Source organism: Python bivittatus, unplaced genomic scaffold (genome assembly GCF_059951505.1).
Source record: "Python bivittatus isolate LINGU-HERP-01145 unplaced genomic scaffold, Pbiv_v1 ctg000080_np1212, whole genome shotgun sequence".
NCBI lineage: Eukaryota > Metazoa > Chordata > Lepidosauria > Squamata > Pythonidae > Python > Python bivittatus.
In genome coordinates, this window is record NW_028277035.1 from 55,890,821 (window position 1) to 55,907,899 (window position 17,079).

The window sequence follows — 17,079 nt, forward strand, 5'->3', positions numbered from 1 at the left end:
CCCCTCACAAGGGGGAGGCTGCTCACAAGGCTTCAGGGAAGCTGCACAATGCCTACTAAACGGCCAGCAGCTGCCTCAGCCAGGTGTGTCTCACCAGCAGTGGGAGGAAGAAGATAGCGAAGGTCAGCTGGGGGAGCAGGGGTAGGTGGCGGTGGAGTGCAGGGCAGCCAAAAGGGCAGAGACTGGGGGGGGGGGAGAGGCTGGTGGGAGGAGTTGAAGTGTATGCTGTGGTTGTAAATGTGGGCAGGCTGCCAAGCATCTGAATTTTGATCACATGACCATGGGGTGCCTCAACAGCCATAACTACCATTCATTCAGCTCCACTGTAACTTCAACTGGTCATTAGGCGAGGACTACCTGTATTGGTTAAGGCACCAGGCTAGAAACCAGGAGACCGTGAATTCTAGTCCCGCCTTAGGCACAAAGCCAGCTGGTTGATCTTGGGCCAGTCACTCTCTCTCAGCCCTAGAATGGAGGCAATGGCAAAGCACTTCTGAAAGAAAACTGCAAGGGCTAGTCCAGGCAGTCGCTAGGAATTACTGCTGACACAATGGGACCAAAAAATAAAATAAAATACTGCAGTCAATGGCAAAACCTAGCTGATGTTGGTGGCTCTCAGAAAGCTAAGCAGATTAAATCTGGTTAGTACTTGGAGGGAGGACCACCAGGAATCTCAGGGCTGAAGGCTAGGCTTGGCAATAAAGTCCTGGACAACGTTGTTGACAGTTGTGCAGCATACAAGTTTAATAAATGATGATGATGATGACAACAATAACGAGGACAAATTACTTCTGTAGTGCTGTAGGAAGCATGGCATGGCATTAACATGGCATGAAGTCAACAGCTGTCAAGTTTGACTGAAAGAAGACTATTTTTTATTTCAGTGTTTACTGAGAAGTGTTCAACAAACAACCCATTTACTCAGAAGACAAGGACCAAACAATGTTTTTCTTTTCTTTTACATATGTGGCTCCTGTTATTTTATATTATAAAAGCAACCCAGATTAAATTTAATAAGCCATTATTCCAATTAGCCACAGTGTAGTGCTCTAATATAGTAGTTATCCCCTCAATTCTTCTCCTAGGGCCACAAAAGAAATTAAGTGATAATCCATGCCAAGTGCCATTTAGCATGCAACCTACAAAAAATACACATGGGTGCAATATATTTATATTTATATATATTTAATTAAAATTCCCATAGCAGACAATAGAGCAATATGCTTTTTGTAGCCTGCCCACCTGCATTGTTACAACATATTAAGTCATCCAAAAATATAGCAGCCTGCAGTGGATTCACTTCAACCTAGCCCACAAACCACGTAACAGCAGAAACAAATCTCTCTGCCTAGAAAGCAAAATTTGCTTTACATTTATAACCCAAAAGTTCTCATCATAGCACATTTAGCCACTAGCCCCATAAAGAAAACGCAACATACACAGAATACACAGGGAAGTAGCATTACCTTATACCACATAAACTTGTGAAGATTTTAAAAACAGCAGTACAGTTATGTATCAGGCAGACAGAAGTTATTAATGTTCAAAATGTTTCTGAACTTGGTTCTTCAGGTCTTCTTATGGTGTAATCATCACCACTGTAACAGAGTTCCTCCACCTTGTTGCTAGTGTCCTCTTCTCTTTCCTTCCAACTTTCCCAGCATTACAGCTTTCTCCAGAGAACTAGGTCTCCACGTGTGTCTGAAGTATGATATGGGTGTGATCATTTGTGCCTAGAGTGAGAAATTTGGATTGATTTGTTTGATGATCTGTTTCTTTTCTTTACTATCCACAGTATTCTCAGGAGTCTTCTCTAACACCTAAGTTCAAAAGCATAAATACTCTTTCTATCCTTCTTTAAAATCCAACTTTCACTTCCACAGAGTATCACAGAGATGCACAATTCTGATCTTTGTAGGTATAGATGTATTATATCACCTGAATATCTTTACCAAGTCCTTCATTGCTACCCTACTGAGTACTAGTCTAGGGTGTATTTCTTAATTTGTATTCTTTGGATTTATCCAGAGTGCATTAGCAATGTCTATTCAGCCACAGGTTCTCTGAAATTTACTTACCAGGTACTTTACTAGAGAAAGAGAGATGTCACTTTTACTTTTATAAGGTACATATCACATAACTATTTATTTAGCAACATTATTTTCAGATTAATTTTCAATTTTAAAAATGGGAAGATGGTCTTATTAGTAACTGACTAGCTGAATTGTCATTATGTAGATGTATGGAGAATATTTTTGTCATAATTTGGCTTTGGCTTTAAACCGTAGTAAAATTTTTGTTTATACTAGTTTCTTTAATGAAAAATAAAAGTATATTATTTTAACAAAAAGCAAACACATGTACTTTTGAATTAACTATTTCATTTATAAATAATATAATTTTAAAGAAGAAATAAGAGCAGGAAAATGAACAGCACTAAAAGAAGTAAATACTCTTTCTACACCAGCAGAAACACTGCTGTTAAAATTTGGTTTAGTATTGTAGTGATTGATGAATCCAAATATTTAAGAATATATCCCTTGTCCTGAGATTTGCTGGATGCTCATATGATAGCCAATTGCTCTTCTCAGCACTTAAAGACTAACTCCAGTACTGAAAGTTGAGAATATGGGCAAGAAAATGTGTAAGAAAGTGCTTGTTTCATTCTTTTTTAAAGCTTCTGTGACTTAACTATGTCATTTTTCTATTTCTGTTGTCAAGGTAACACTCAATTCCTTCCAAACTTCAACGGCATCAGTAATAAAACATTTATTTTTCTATACTCAAGGCCACAAAAATAGACTTAAGGATAGTTTCTCCTCAGCCCCAGATTAAAAACATTGACCCTGGGAATTCCATTTATTTCTTCATGATTCTGTTCACAAATCAGATTATACTAGTACTTCATAAATGCCCTGAACAACCCATTCATGAGTTTCCTTATACATATTATGGACAGTTAATTTAGTTTCCCCTGTCTTCTTTCAGAACAGCTCCTGCAAAACTGGTTATTGTGAAAGTACTTTGTAATGCCTACTAAAATGTGTTTCTGAGGTATTTTGTTTGGGGAGACACTTCTGTATTGCTGGTAAGAAAATTATTGGATAGGTCCATGGAGTCATTAGAAATCAAACTCAATTCCAAGACTACTTTTTACATGAAAAGAACACTGCAACTGAATCCTATTATTTTGGAAACGTCTACAAAGGAAGTTTTCAAGATATAAGGTTTAAATGAAAGTTAAGATCCTGCATCATTTGGTACTGGGGAAAAGCAGTGGAGTCCTGGTGGGATTTGTTAAATGCCAGGATGGCGTTGTATTGAATGGCCTAGAAGTAGTGCCCAGAATTCCTTGTTGTCTGAGTAATAGATAGGAAGTCCTCAAGAACAGCTTTACTAAGTGGGTACAGGTAGTCCTTGCCAGCAACCACAGTAGGGACCAGAAAATTGGCCATTAAGTAGGGCAGCCACTAACCGAGTCACGTGACCAGACCCAGCGTTACAACCATTTTTATGTGGTCATTAAGCAAAACATGTGGTTAAGTGAATCACATGGTTGTTAAGTGAATCCAGCTTCCCCAATTGACTTTTTTTGGAGGAATGCGCTTAATGAGCACATGATTCACTTAATGACTGTGGTGATTTGCTTGACAACTGTGGTGATTCACTTAACAACCATCATAAAAAGGTTGCAAATCATGATCGTGTGACTGCAGGGGGGTTGCGACGGTTTGCAATAGTCGTAGGTGCAAATACAGGTCTAAAGCACTTTTTCCAAGGCCATCACAACTTTGAACCATCGTTAAATGAATGGTCATTAAGCAAGGACTACCTGTATTGTACAATGTGAGAAAGAGAAACACCAGGTGTCAAGGTAACCAACATAGGCTTCATGGATTTCACTAAACCACATTCAGTTTTAAAAGTCACTCACAGGGTCACTGGGCTATGAGCCAAGATGAGGTGGGAGAGATCAAGTTGGGGAAGAAAAAAGATAAGGAGAATAATTTAACAAGGCATATGCTGAGTTACGATTCTCCATTACAACCTGCACTTTTGCTGTACAAATATGATGCAATCCAATTTATAAAGTAAAATAAAATGTATTGTTATGATCAAAAATCAGTAATATTTTATAAAGTAGATTCCTCCCTAGCCAACACACAGGTAAATCTGTGCCCACAAGGAAGGCATGTTTATCTCATGAGTCACTGGAGAGGTCATTTGATAAATGATAGAGCTGTTGCCAATACCAATTACAGTCACCATGTCTCTGAATGCTGGAAAGGAAAGAAACATAGAGCAGAACAAGAAGCACCAGGGTCTACAAGGAAAGGAAACAGCTTCCCATTTATATTACAGAAACAAAGTTGTTAGTGGTAAGTGGCAAAAGTGTAAATAAATAGGCAGAAACAGAAAAGAGTTACCCCAACTCAGCCCTAATTTGTTCCTTGGATGACTGGTCCAGGCAATGGAGTTTGCTAAGGCTTGGTTTAAGCTTTTGAGGGCACTGTGTCTTTCAATGACCTACCTGTCCATACTAAGCTTGAACTGGGGTCAGGGAAGTTTGTTAGTTTTGTCCTTGACCCCTAAGTCTGTGGCTGTGTCCACAACCACAATCGGAAGGTGGAAAACCAGGGTGAATAGGTTGGTCAGAAAAAAAGGGTTTCCTATCTGTATAGTAGTAGTCTGTAGAGTCATACAATTATCTCTACTTGCCTTCTGCCTGGATTCAATCTGATGGGCAGAATGGGTCACATTCAGCATTTATTTACTTTAACTGATTTAGCTTGATTGCTAACTTCAGGTAACCATTAACTAAGGCAGCAATCAATGATTGTGGAAAAACTGCAAAGATTCTGAATTCCAGAAAGCTGACCAAAAGCTTTTAAGAAGCATTTGTAATGTACCTGTACACTTTTGAGGAGTCTTGCTTGTAAGAATGGATTTTCACCCAATCAGATTGTACAAGGAACATTTCATCAACAACATCCAAAAGACTCTATTGATGTCAATCAGTATTTGTCACTGTCAGCATCTGGGCTGGCCATTGACTCAGATACTTGATTCAAGAACAATGCTCTTTTATTAAAATAGCTCCTACAGCCTGCCCATGGGATGTGGTGGCACAGGGGCTTAATGACGCTGAAAGTTCCCAGCCAAAAATGGTCGACACTTCAGCGGTTCGAGCCCAGCTCCGTGCAGCAAAGTGAGCTCCTGCTTCCTCCCCAGCTCCTGTCAACCCAGCAGCTCAAAAACCTATGTGAGGAGATAAATGGGTACTCTCACCCCGGTGGGAGGAAAAATGCTGGCAGCGCCTTGCAAAAGAGACGGGAGCAGTTGCTGGTAACACGGAAGCCGCGCACGTCCGAAAAAGGCACAAAGCAACGGAAACCGCCTCCTGCGCTCGCCAGCTGGGCTCTGCTCTAGGAAGGAGGCAGTGGCAAACCACTTCCGAAACACCTTGCCTTGAAAACTGCAGGGACTCGTCCAGGTAGTCGCTGCAGAATCAGTAACGATTGAGTGTGGTTAAAAAAAAAATCTGCTCGTATAGAGTCATAAACATCAATTTTGCCTTGCGATTCATGCTTAAAATGCTAAAGGTCCTGATTCTTGGAAATTGTAAAACCATGTTTCTCAAGTCACAAAGGGTCCACGGAGCATGTTAAGTAATGAATTTTTCCAGTTGGACCCAGGACTAAATACACCTGGATGCCCCAATTATTTGGAGGATATTTTTGAGGGGACTGAATTGGTAATTTTGATTTAACATTTTTCTCTGGGTGAGTAGATGCTGGGGCTGGTAGTGGAATGTCTAGACCAAGTCAAGAAACAGATACCATAAGAACTACTGAAATTCTAATTTATTGTTATAGGGTATAACAACAGAATCTTGAAAGTGGGACAGAAATTTACTTTCTCCCCAGAGAATCAAGGTGGGACAATCTTGATTTTTTCCCTCACCCCTCCTGTCTATGTGGTTAAGTTTTGAATTCCTTCTTCAAGGCCATGTCCATATTCCTCTACATACATAAGATGATGCTAGAGGGAGTGGAAGGTGAGACAGCCCCATTTCCCACATTCTGGTTACCCAGAGGTGGCCAATTACAGTGTTTCAAAATATCCTCAGATCAAGTGCATTCACACAAATAATCCTTTCCCTTTTGTTCACTTGATAATTGTGGCTAAATGTAAATGGAAGAATGGGAGGGAGACACATCAGAATTAGGTGCCAAAGGTTGTTTCAATTCAGTCAATTGTTCGTTAAGCTGACTAGTGGTATCCTGTAGGTTTTTAAGACTCATGTTTTCTTATATGATTTTCCTTTGCACAAATAATGCACTTCTCACATTGTTTCACTATGACACTTACCAAAAATGCCCTTAAGTATAAAATCTTGTCCAAATCAAAGGTACTTGTATTTGGAACCTGCCTGGGAATGTCTTCGTATGTGTGACTGCCTCTGAAGGCCACCTGCTGGGAGGCTCGTGGGTTTCCCTGTGCAGTTGTTTAGTCTGATCCAGCAGGGCACTGTTTATGTTCTTATGCAAGTCCATCCTTTTTACTTGTGCATGTATCTCACTCTCTAGGTTCCATAGTTGTCATTTATATACTGTATTGGATCTGAGTTCCCTTGGGAAACTTAGGTCCACTTCAACCTATAATAATTGAGTAAAAAGAATGTCTTTGCTATTAGTTTCTCCAAAAAGGAATATACTAAGCCAAACCTAGATATCTATCCTACCTTTTGAAGGTTCTCTTTACCAGACTCAGATCAGAGGGGGAATCAAAGAGTTAAAAGAGAAAGGGGTCATGGACAAAAGTGTCCCGCTTTCCCTGAATACTTAATGACGGCTACTTCTGTTCTCACTGACACCAAGATTTTGTGGAAAATATTCTGTTACCTAGTAACAGACACCAACATACAAAAAGGTTTCTTTTTTGAAAGAGCAACAGCTATTGGATCTGTCCTGCAGTAAATACTAACGCTGAAGTTCAGCAGATATTTCTTAGCACTTACACATGCATGACACATCAGTTGTTGTATTACAATTCTACTGGTTGCTATAAATGTATACCTATATATAAAATAATGCTATAGTAATAAACAGGAAAGAGCCTTTAAAAGTCCCTTAAGCATATGTGGTAATATATTTTCTCCCGTTATACTTCTGTTGGCTATACATGAAGCTAAATTCTTTATAAGGCAACTTATAAAATAACTTTATGTCAGACTGGGGAAACCTTGTTTTTGAAGAAATGAAACTTATGCCAATGAAAAGTCTCTAAAAGTTTCTGTTACCACTTATCTTCAATAGTTTGGACAAAAGAAAATAGAACGTATTAAAAGGTAAATGAAGTTTATGCTGGGGCCTCAGGGTGTGCAGGTGTTATCTGAGGTTGAAGAATCCTGTGGAAGTTGCTAAGACCACCACTGAAATTGTTGCCTCTGCCACCATTGCTGGGAATCTCTTCGATTCTTCTACTGAGAAGGTGAAACTGAACATCCAAAGCTACAACAGTTGCTGCATTGCTTAGATTGTAAGCTGGCAGCAGGAGGAGGACAGGAAAAAGACTAGAATGAGGAACAGAGGAGAAAGAGACAGAAACAGAAGACAAACAGGTCAACAGAATGAGGATAAAACTGTTTGCTTTCTGAGTGAGAGCTGAAGAACTGAAAAGCCCCTTCCACAGAGCGACAAAACGGGGAAGGATCTTGGTCCCCTCTGACCCCAAGTGGGTGAGCGCCAGATAGGGACTTGGCTGTTACTCCCAGACATTTTTAACCTCCCCTCTTAGGGATCAGAGGTGGCTTATAAGCTTATGACTGTCAGAATCCTTGCAATCAATGAGCCAGCTTGCTTGCCTCAGTTCTGCCATTAGAAGAAGGGGGGGGGGGGAGTTGGGAAGACGCTAGAAGCAGATGGATTATCAGAGTGCAGGAATACTCAAGGTCGTACCAACGAGTGAATGTGAGAATGTCTGGAAGGCAAGGGGGGAATATGGGAACTGAAGGGGGTAAAAGTAGTTTTTGGCACATGTGGGCTCAGTCTTAGCAATGCTTTGGACCTGTACACTTTATCTCAATAAATGAACTTTTCTTTGAACTCTTATCGGTTGCAAGACAGTTATTGGCATTGGGAGTTGAAAATGGCAGATCGTTACAATGACTATCATAGGCTTGTCCTAAGTCATCATGGGACCAACCCACAGACTTTGCTTTTACCTTGGAGCACAGAGTTGTAATCTGATTTTGTGGAACATTTCCACCAGTCCCTTCTCATGGAAAATCACTTCCTCACGATTATAGGGCTGATCAGCACTGCTAGCCTTCAGAAGGAAGGTGGGCCTATTTGGATCACCCACTGATGGGTCCAGAAGGTTGCTAGACAGCTCCTGGGGATGTTCTCAGTGATATGGGGAGTAGTTCTGCTGAATGCTTAGTCAACCTCTGGAATATGGAGAGGCACTAGATAGGACTGCTCCTGAGTGACCTTTCATTGCTTACCAATCCTGGATGGCTCCTTGGTTTTCTAAAGAGCTGCAGGAGGAGTGAATGAAGGGATGCCTGGAGCAATGCTGCTGGAAAACAAGAAGTGAGCGCAAGCAACCATGGCTACAAAATGCATTTCAAGTCTACTACATGGCAATAAGGACAGCAAAGTACTTTTCTGCCTTTATTGCATCTGCACAATGTCAGCCAGAACACTATTTAGAACGTCCCCAGCCCTTCTAGGGAAGGATAGGTTAGGAAATCTGATTAGGGTAAGCAGTGGTAATCTGGCTGAGCATTTTGTGGTAAAATCACTTATATTTGTTCCAAGTTGGAAGCCAATTGGACATAATCTCATAAGGGGAGAGAAGGGACTTTTGTGATGTTACCTGGAAGGTTTTTGAGCCTGTGGATCTCAAAGAAGTGAATGTGAGTCTGTGCGATCTACTCTCTATTACGCTAATTCGGGTGGTCAGGGAGGGAACAGAAACTTGGATCCAGATGATAATCAATGTTTCTTTGAGGGAGACAGCAGTTCCGGTTGAAACTTTAAGAGGCTTAGTCCATCTGTTCAAAAGCCCAGCACTGGATTTACTTCTGTCAACTATTGTCCTATTTCCAATTTTCCCTTTTTGGGTAAGGGTCTTAAAAATGGTGGGGTGACAATTACAAAGAGTCCAGGAAGATATGAATTATCTCAGAGCAGTCTGGATTCAGGCCTAGTACAAGATGGAAATTACAATGATTACTTTCATGGATAACTTGGATGAAAAGAGTATGACCATCCTTGTCCTGTTCAGTGGCCTTTGAAACTGTGAATCACAGTATCATTCTGGACTGCCTATGAAGTTTGGGAGTCAGATATACCATTTTATATTGGTTCTGTTCCTACATGAGTGGGTGGGTCCAGTTGGCAGTGGGAGAAAGTTGGACATTCCATTATAGGGTGCTCCAGGGTTCATCCCTATCTCTAATATTGTCTAATGTCTAAATGCAGTCACTAAAAGAAGTCCTCTGCAAACTTGGGGTAAGATCCTCAATATGTTGATGATATCCAGCTTATAGTCCTATCCTGGTTTGGAAATTACTTCTGTGGTTTGTTAGATTTTGAATTATATGAACCCAGTCAGTTATAAATGGTTCAACAAGCTGCTGTTTATCAAAGCATGCTTTAGCCCTATATTTGAACTCAGGCAAAGTAAGTGAATCCAACCATCTATGTTTTTCTTGTCAGCTGCTACTTTACAGTCCCAGTCTTTTGAAACACAGATAGCATGTCAAAAGAATACATTTATACCTATTAAAAACTAAAGAAAGCAGACCTCTGTATGAGACAGAATTAAGGATCCCTAATAAAATGACCCCAAACTACATCTTCTACAGATTTAGATTTCTGAAACATATTTGCCAAGAAATGTTGCTTTAATCATATCCTCTGTAACTGTTTTACTCATGTGCCAGGTCAACTGGCAAAATCAGTTGCTTTCAACTTCTTAGGCATCATAAAAACCTATTTGTATTATAAACATGGGCTGGTAGACTGCAATATTACTTTCATCTGGCAGTAAGCTCCAATGAACATTCAAGGTTTATTCTGAATTAACAGACTGATGATTAAACTGTTTGGGCTGCAATGTTGACACATTCCATATAGTCTTACAAAAATGTAAGAATCATCCATACATCCTGCCTATTTTGAAACTTTTTGCATATTCTGGGGGGGGCAGGGAAGGTTCACATTGAGAACTGCAAAATACTGATCTAGAGCATAAATAGGTATAATCAAAGAGAATAAAGCTACTGTGGTGGGTTCCTGGCCAATTATCTCTAAACATCTGTTTTTATAAATGATTTCTTAAATAACTGCTAAAGCCTTTCCCGACCAGCTGTTGCTGGCCATATTAACTAAGAACAATATGAAGTCTCTCTCTCTCTCTCGCCAAAACACATTTTCAAGTGCCTAACCAAAATTGGATGTTTAGAGAAACATCAACTTTTCTACTTTGACTGTATTATGAAAATCTCAGTAGAACGTGATATTATGGAGTCTTCTGAAACACATACACTATTTAAGAATGTTTTTATTTAGATAAATGTTGTCAAAGTCTACCTTGCATCCATGTACTAAACATAATTTTTAGCTGCATTCAGATACATAGTATTAAAAAAAAGACCTAGTTGCATAACCCCTACTCCTCAAACGGGAAGACTGAAAAATCTAATGTCATGTGATGTAAGCATGTAATTATACCCATGGCACATCTGCAAATTTCTCATTACCAATTTGTAATGCAGACTTTCAGATAGTATTAATGATTAGCAATCCTGGGGAATATGAATATGAATGAATATCTGTAAACCTATATAACTATATATCTGTAATCCTATACTCAATCAGGTTGTCTTTTCAGCAGACTCTATAGGATAGAAACATGAACAATACAAATGAAAATGTAAAGTAGCCTACTTTAGTAACTACAAAAAAGTCATACGCAAAAGTTTATTTCCGTTTCTTTTCTTACACATAGAATTTGAGATTAAATAGAGGTCTGATGCAATAGTGCTTCCTGTTCTGTTGGTTTCTACTCTGCATGAAAAAGGAACCTCTTCAAACAGAGATGCACACAGAATTCTGAAGCAAGAAACAATCAGTTAATGCCCAGATGTTTTACTACTGGAGTTAATTTAATGATATAACATTCTTTGAGATGTGTGTCTAATATGGAGACAAGATTAATACAGTAGTTACACTAGCAACAAAATTAGAAACATAGAGGAATATTGACAATAGCATAATTGTAAATACTGAGGATTGCGAAGAAAGTACATATCCAAAACAAGTGAAGAGGATGATATTGTATCCCAAAATGAATTTTTTTTTTTTTTAAATGCAGCACTTCTAAACTTGGAAAATTCTGAAGTAGCAAGCTTTTCTTGGAAACTAATTTAATCTGCAACATTTTTACAATTAGAAATATCATTCATTCCTTTCCATTTGCTTCCACAAACGTTTTATCATCCTTAAATTTAGACCCTTCTTTTTGAATCTACAAAAAAATCACGCCAGTTGCAAGAAATCAGAAAGATACAAGTAATGTCAAGTAAATTATATATGAATATGATTCTCATTATTTACTGCAATCTTTATAAATAGGTTTTTCTGACTCATATATGTTGCCTATTCATATTCATGGGGCTTTTTTAAAAACCATAAACACAACATTGGGGTTATATATCTGTGAAGATACTGACAGACTAAATACTAACATCTGTTCACATTTTGAAGAAATTGGTTCAATTCACTGGACCTAATTATCCTTCCTGAATTCACTAAATATTCTCAGGTGGTGAATGCTGTGAGATATTTAACTCTTCCTTTTGAATCAATGAGACTTAAATTGCTTAATTTTGGCTGAATCATACATAATCATGACTGTTTATTGTATGAAATTTAAGGTTCAATTCCAGTAATTGCCCAAAATTGTCTTTATCGGTTCTAACTTACAAACATGAATATCTTTACCAAGGGGGATTTGATTCTCTAGTAGATCGCTCTTTTACAGAAATGAACCCACTAATGCAATGTTGATTGTACAATACAAAACTATGCATTCAGGATAAGTGATCAGTAACATATAGCCAATACTCTTTTCAGTTCTTTTCAGCAGGAACCAACACCAACATAATATACAGTCGCCCGCCCAGACAACATATTAAAAACCAGTTGTCCAGCAATTCTAATGGGAGAAAACTCTGAACAATACTAAGATAATTGTTAGCATCTTGCAAGTACTAGGATTGTTGAATTCCCCAGTTCAAAGGGGAAAGGCGATTTGGAGCACAAATGGGTATGTACAATGCACCTGCTGTCATCTCCAGAAATCAAGCATTTTTTTTTTTCTGGGATCATGCAGCTACTTGCTTTTTAAGAAACTGCTGACAGGTATAACTTGAATTCTTTTGTACACTCCGAATCATCTTTTCCCCTTCAAATTAAGATCACTGCACAGCCCCAATGAGCCCTGCTTTGCTGTATGAATCTGATTATGTCAGTCAGTCATGGATGGTTAACAACTTAAACATGCAAGCATTATTAGATTATAATATCAGGGTTCTAAATCACAGGAAGAGCCTCCAGGAATAATGGAGTCCTTCTGGTGCAGTCAATTTTCATATAACAAGACAGTAAGTTGAATGATAGAGGAACAACTAATCCCCCTTTCTCTTTGGATGTAGAAACTAAAAGCATTTGAACGTCTGAAGAAACTCTAGTGTGGTTTTATGGCCAAAGTATATACAACATTTATATAGGTTCTACCCCTTTTTCATAAAATTTAGAGCCAAACTACATATTAAAAAATTATATGAGCAAATTATCATAATTGCAACAAAGGTACAAATGATTAAATAGTATCATTAGCATTTTTTAAAAAAAAGAATATGAAGAAATATCTTACATCACTTTTAATCTAGTTCTTAATGCTATCTTATCAAGATCTATAGAAAATGATTAGTCTAAGTTACAGGGGGAAAATGAAAGAACCAGATTCTATTTACCTTTTCCACAAATTATTCACCCAAGACATGAGAGATGAATACCTGAGTAACTCTGCTCAAATCTAAACTACATCATGGGTGATTTCACCCACTGTCTAAGTTATGATTTGTTTTAATCATGGTAGACTAGTTTGCTGGTTTGTATGACCAGCAATCTCTAGATTAAGCACATCATCTAAACTGGGTTCATGGCTGAAATTGTGTTTAAAAAACAGACCCTTGATCATGTTTTAGATGCAGCTTGTTATGCTTGATCTGATCATAACTCCTTGTGTCATCTGGAATGGAATAAAGCTTCTCCATTATTTCTCAAGTGTTTTTTCTCCACTAAAACAAACCAAAGCAAAAAACAACATCAAGGAGTTTTGTGAACAATTAGGATTCTCCCACCAGCAACTATCTCTACATGCTTCAGTTAGCTCAATGTTTACACAACAGGCTTTACTCTCAACTCAATTTTCTGAGATTGCATGACATACTGAACCATAATGTATGTTCACATAAAATACAAAGCTAAGGTGTGATTAGCTAGTTAGTAGTCCAATGTGTCATTGGAATACAGTGAATAAGTAGTAACTGACTCAAATCAGACTGTCATGCCTCTTTTGTTTCTTTTTTTGCAAAACTAAAATCCAGATGCACCAGCCACCTGCTACAAAGATGGACAGGGTTAGGGTGAGAACCAACCAACCATTGGAGCATCTTGCCATGCTGTCTAGAACAACTTCCATAGGTGAATAACTTAACCACTGGCAATGCTAAGCACAATTTAGCATTTTAAATGTAATGTTAAATGTACCTAGGCCATAACCCTAGTCTCATATGTCATGCTAAACCAAACCAAATTACATTATGCCAATGTGAACTCATGAATTATTTTTATGCAGTTTTGCAAAGAAGTAAGTCTCAGTTAATTCCTTGGAATTTGTTTTAACTAACCATGTGCAAGATCAGACTGCCAGTTAAGCTGACTGAGAGCTCTTTTTTGACTAAAAAGTACAATTACATTGTCACCTGATTTGCATTTTAAGCAGCTTTGCTCTTTTGTTATGCTTCCCAAATCGAACTTTAGCATTACCATTATCTTATTATGTGAATACATTTTTAATTATAATTAACTTTTTTATAATTAATGTATTCGTTAAATCTTGGTCTAGCACAGCTCCCAAGACAGAAAGAAATGTGATGAGGATAGCAATATATTCATTTCTGTTACATATCTGACACTGAATAGAAAATACATGAATTATGAGAGAATGTTCATTCATCTTTATGGACTCTGATTGTACTTATTAAGCTATGACAGATCCTGGAAATTTCACAGTTAATTGGATAATTCAAAATATTATCTTTCTGAGTAAGAATTAAGTAATACACACACTATCATAGCTGCACATTCTATATAGTTAAGGCCATATCCTAAACCCAAATAAGTCACTGTGAATACTTAGGACTACACTATGCTATAGTCACACACTAAATTTCAGTCATACAAACCTCACCTGGCTATATAGTAACTGAACACAATCGGGCTTACTTCTTGTGAAATCTGCACATAATTGTATTGATATTTCAAGTACCCTTCATAATCACCAATAAAACTTTCAGGGTGATACACAGAAATTCCTTTAATATCAGAGAAAAGTTATTTTTACTGTTAATATATATGATTCTCATAATACCCAATTTAAATGTTGATTCTTATATTTATTATTGGAAATTGACTTGGACAGCAGCATGTAAATATCTTAATAAAATGCATGAAAAGATCAAAAATTGGACCAGATAGAGTAGTATAATTTTTTTTGGAAATAATCTGGATTTTTCCTTGTCTGAGTGCAAGAAGATCATAGTCCTAAGAATAGGGAAAGGTGTTTTCTTTTATAATTAAGAAAATTGATTATTAACTACCCTGGCTTTTATTTCAGACTTTCAACAGAACTGTCCATGTCTCTTGTTCTGTACTAAAAAAACAGAGTAATAAGCACAGGAAAGACATGAAGAAGAAAGAATCAACCAGTTATACCATCGTTAAGACTTGACAGTATTGCCTTTTATCCTAACTACAGAAGCAGCGACTTGTATGATTTCATTATTATTCTAGATAGATCTCACTTTCAACAGCAGGTCATCCTAGGCTCTTAAATAAACCAATATATCACCACATGTAATTTACTGTTCCAGAAAGTTTTGAATTCTGATGAGGCCACACCTTACATATTCCTACTCAGTAGTATTCTGGTACTCATGCTGAGGAAACATAAAACTTTTAACACCCCATAAGCTCTGAAACTCGGAACTGAGGAACCCCGAATGGTGAGTGAAAACATCTCTGGTTCAAACCACTGCCACAAAAAAAAAAAAAAAAAAGCAACTTTCCCCATTTATGGGCCCCCAATTCCGAATATTGGAAGCAAGGTGTGTGTTTCCTCCCGTGTTCGACAGTACAGTAAGAGTTATTCTACTGGACCCCCACTTACCCCTCCTCCTTTAACAGTATCTTGCCAATTAACTTCTCGGCGCTAGTCAAGAGAGAAGTTTTTTTCGAGGGATGATCTAAAGCCAAGCTTCTTTTTCCACGTGTTGCGCAAAGCAATAGCTGCACCTGCGCCATGCGCCTCCGCTTAGGAGGCCCAGCGCACTCAAATCCGTCTTCCTCCCCTCCCTCGCTTACCAACGGTAGCAGCCTTCGCTTGCCTCCAGGGTGAAGTTAATCCTTGTGCTCCGAGAGAACGGTAACAACACTTTAGGGATGTTTAGTTTGGAAGGCACCACAGCATAGGGCACGAGGAAAAGGAGCCAAAACGACGCTCCCGGCGCAGAGATGGCGGGTGTCATCCTGCTGGGAAGCTGCTACGGAATCACCTTCACCTGTCTCGAGACAGCGAGTCCGGCGCCTTTCTCCAGGGAGCGCGCTCTCCCTTCTTGAGCCGAAGGAGAAAAGGCAAGACGCTTAAGGTGCAGCGCTCGCTCCCACGGGGTCCTCGCAGGAATTGCCCGCCTCGAGTTGTTATTTGAGGGACGTCACAGCGCGGGCAAACCAAAGCGCGAACCCCGACTTAGGGGCGGAGTAAGAAGGACCTTGGCTATGAAACGGGAGAACGAAAGCAGCTGTGCCAGGCTGACTTCGCCTAGCAGCCGCCGGGGGCACTACAGGCGCCCTTCCGGACCTCATGGGGAAGAAGTTTTTATTTATTTTCAGCACCGCCAATGAAGCGGCCCTTGGGGCTTACTTTTGGCAGGGAGCGTAGAAGAAAGCTGTCGAAACAGTTTCCCTGGGCCTCCCGTGCCATGACTTTTGCTTAAAGGGATCAGCGCCAAAGTTGGTACAATGTATCAGTGCTGAAACTCTGCCTTGGATTGATTTTTTTTTTTAAGTGGTTAAGCCTATCTGAATGGTGTGATTTAATTTTTCGTAACCAATTGCCCACAGCTGTCACTATTATTTCCCGGTAATACTGAACTGTAATCTTAATGTGTTTAATTCTGGCTTCATGTGTTGTGATTTATAAACCATGGTTTATGGTAAGGATAGGCAAATTGCAGTGGCCAGACCAAATCCCCCCCCTTTTTTTTTGGTGCAGCCTTCCCAATGCACCCTAACTACACTATTGAATTTTGATAGCAAAAATTGGTGGCAGGTTAAATAAGATAGTTTTCAGCTCCCCTTCCCTTCCCCACAAATAGAAATAATGGAAAAAATGTCCTATTCTTCCTCCTTTGCATTTTTGTGTTGCTCTTGCTTCCCTAAAATACTAAATGCGACCCTAATAAAATTGCCCATCTTTGGCTTATATTTTATGATTCTTGCCCATTTTGGCTTATTCAGCAAAACATGATTTAGCAAAATCTGTCCACCTAGCCACTGCTAGGTACTGCCTTGTAGTCAGTTAAAGGGACCATAAAGGAACAGGGATACTGGATAAATGAACAGTTGTGGCAGAAGATAACTAAGGAATTCAGATATAGGCTAAAATGTGCCTCAGAACCTGGTGCATGGTAGTGATCTGTTTCTGATGCATCTCATC

At 38.9% G+C, this 17,079-nt stretch overlaps 1 protein-coding gene across 1 annotated transcript in view; it reads right to left on the bottom strand.

Annotated features, from left to right (window-relative positions):
- Positions 1 to 16,812, bottom strand: part of NUP210 (nucleoporin 210) — a 112,193-nt gene extending 95,381 nt beyond the window's left edge. The window contains exon 1 of the mRNA XM_088134153.1: positions 15,726 to 16,812. Within this exon, the coding sequence (XP_087990279.1) occupies positions 15,726 to 15,889 (164 nt within the window). The 5' untranslated portion in view covers positions 15,890 to 16,812. The remainder of the gene's footprint in view (positions 1 to 15,725) is intronic.
- Positions 16,813 to 17,079: the final 267 nt, after the last annotated feature.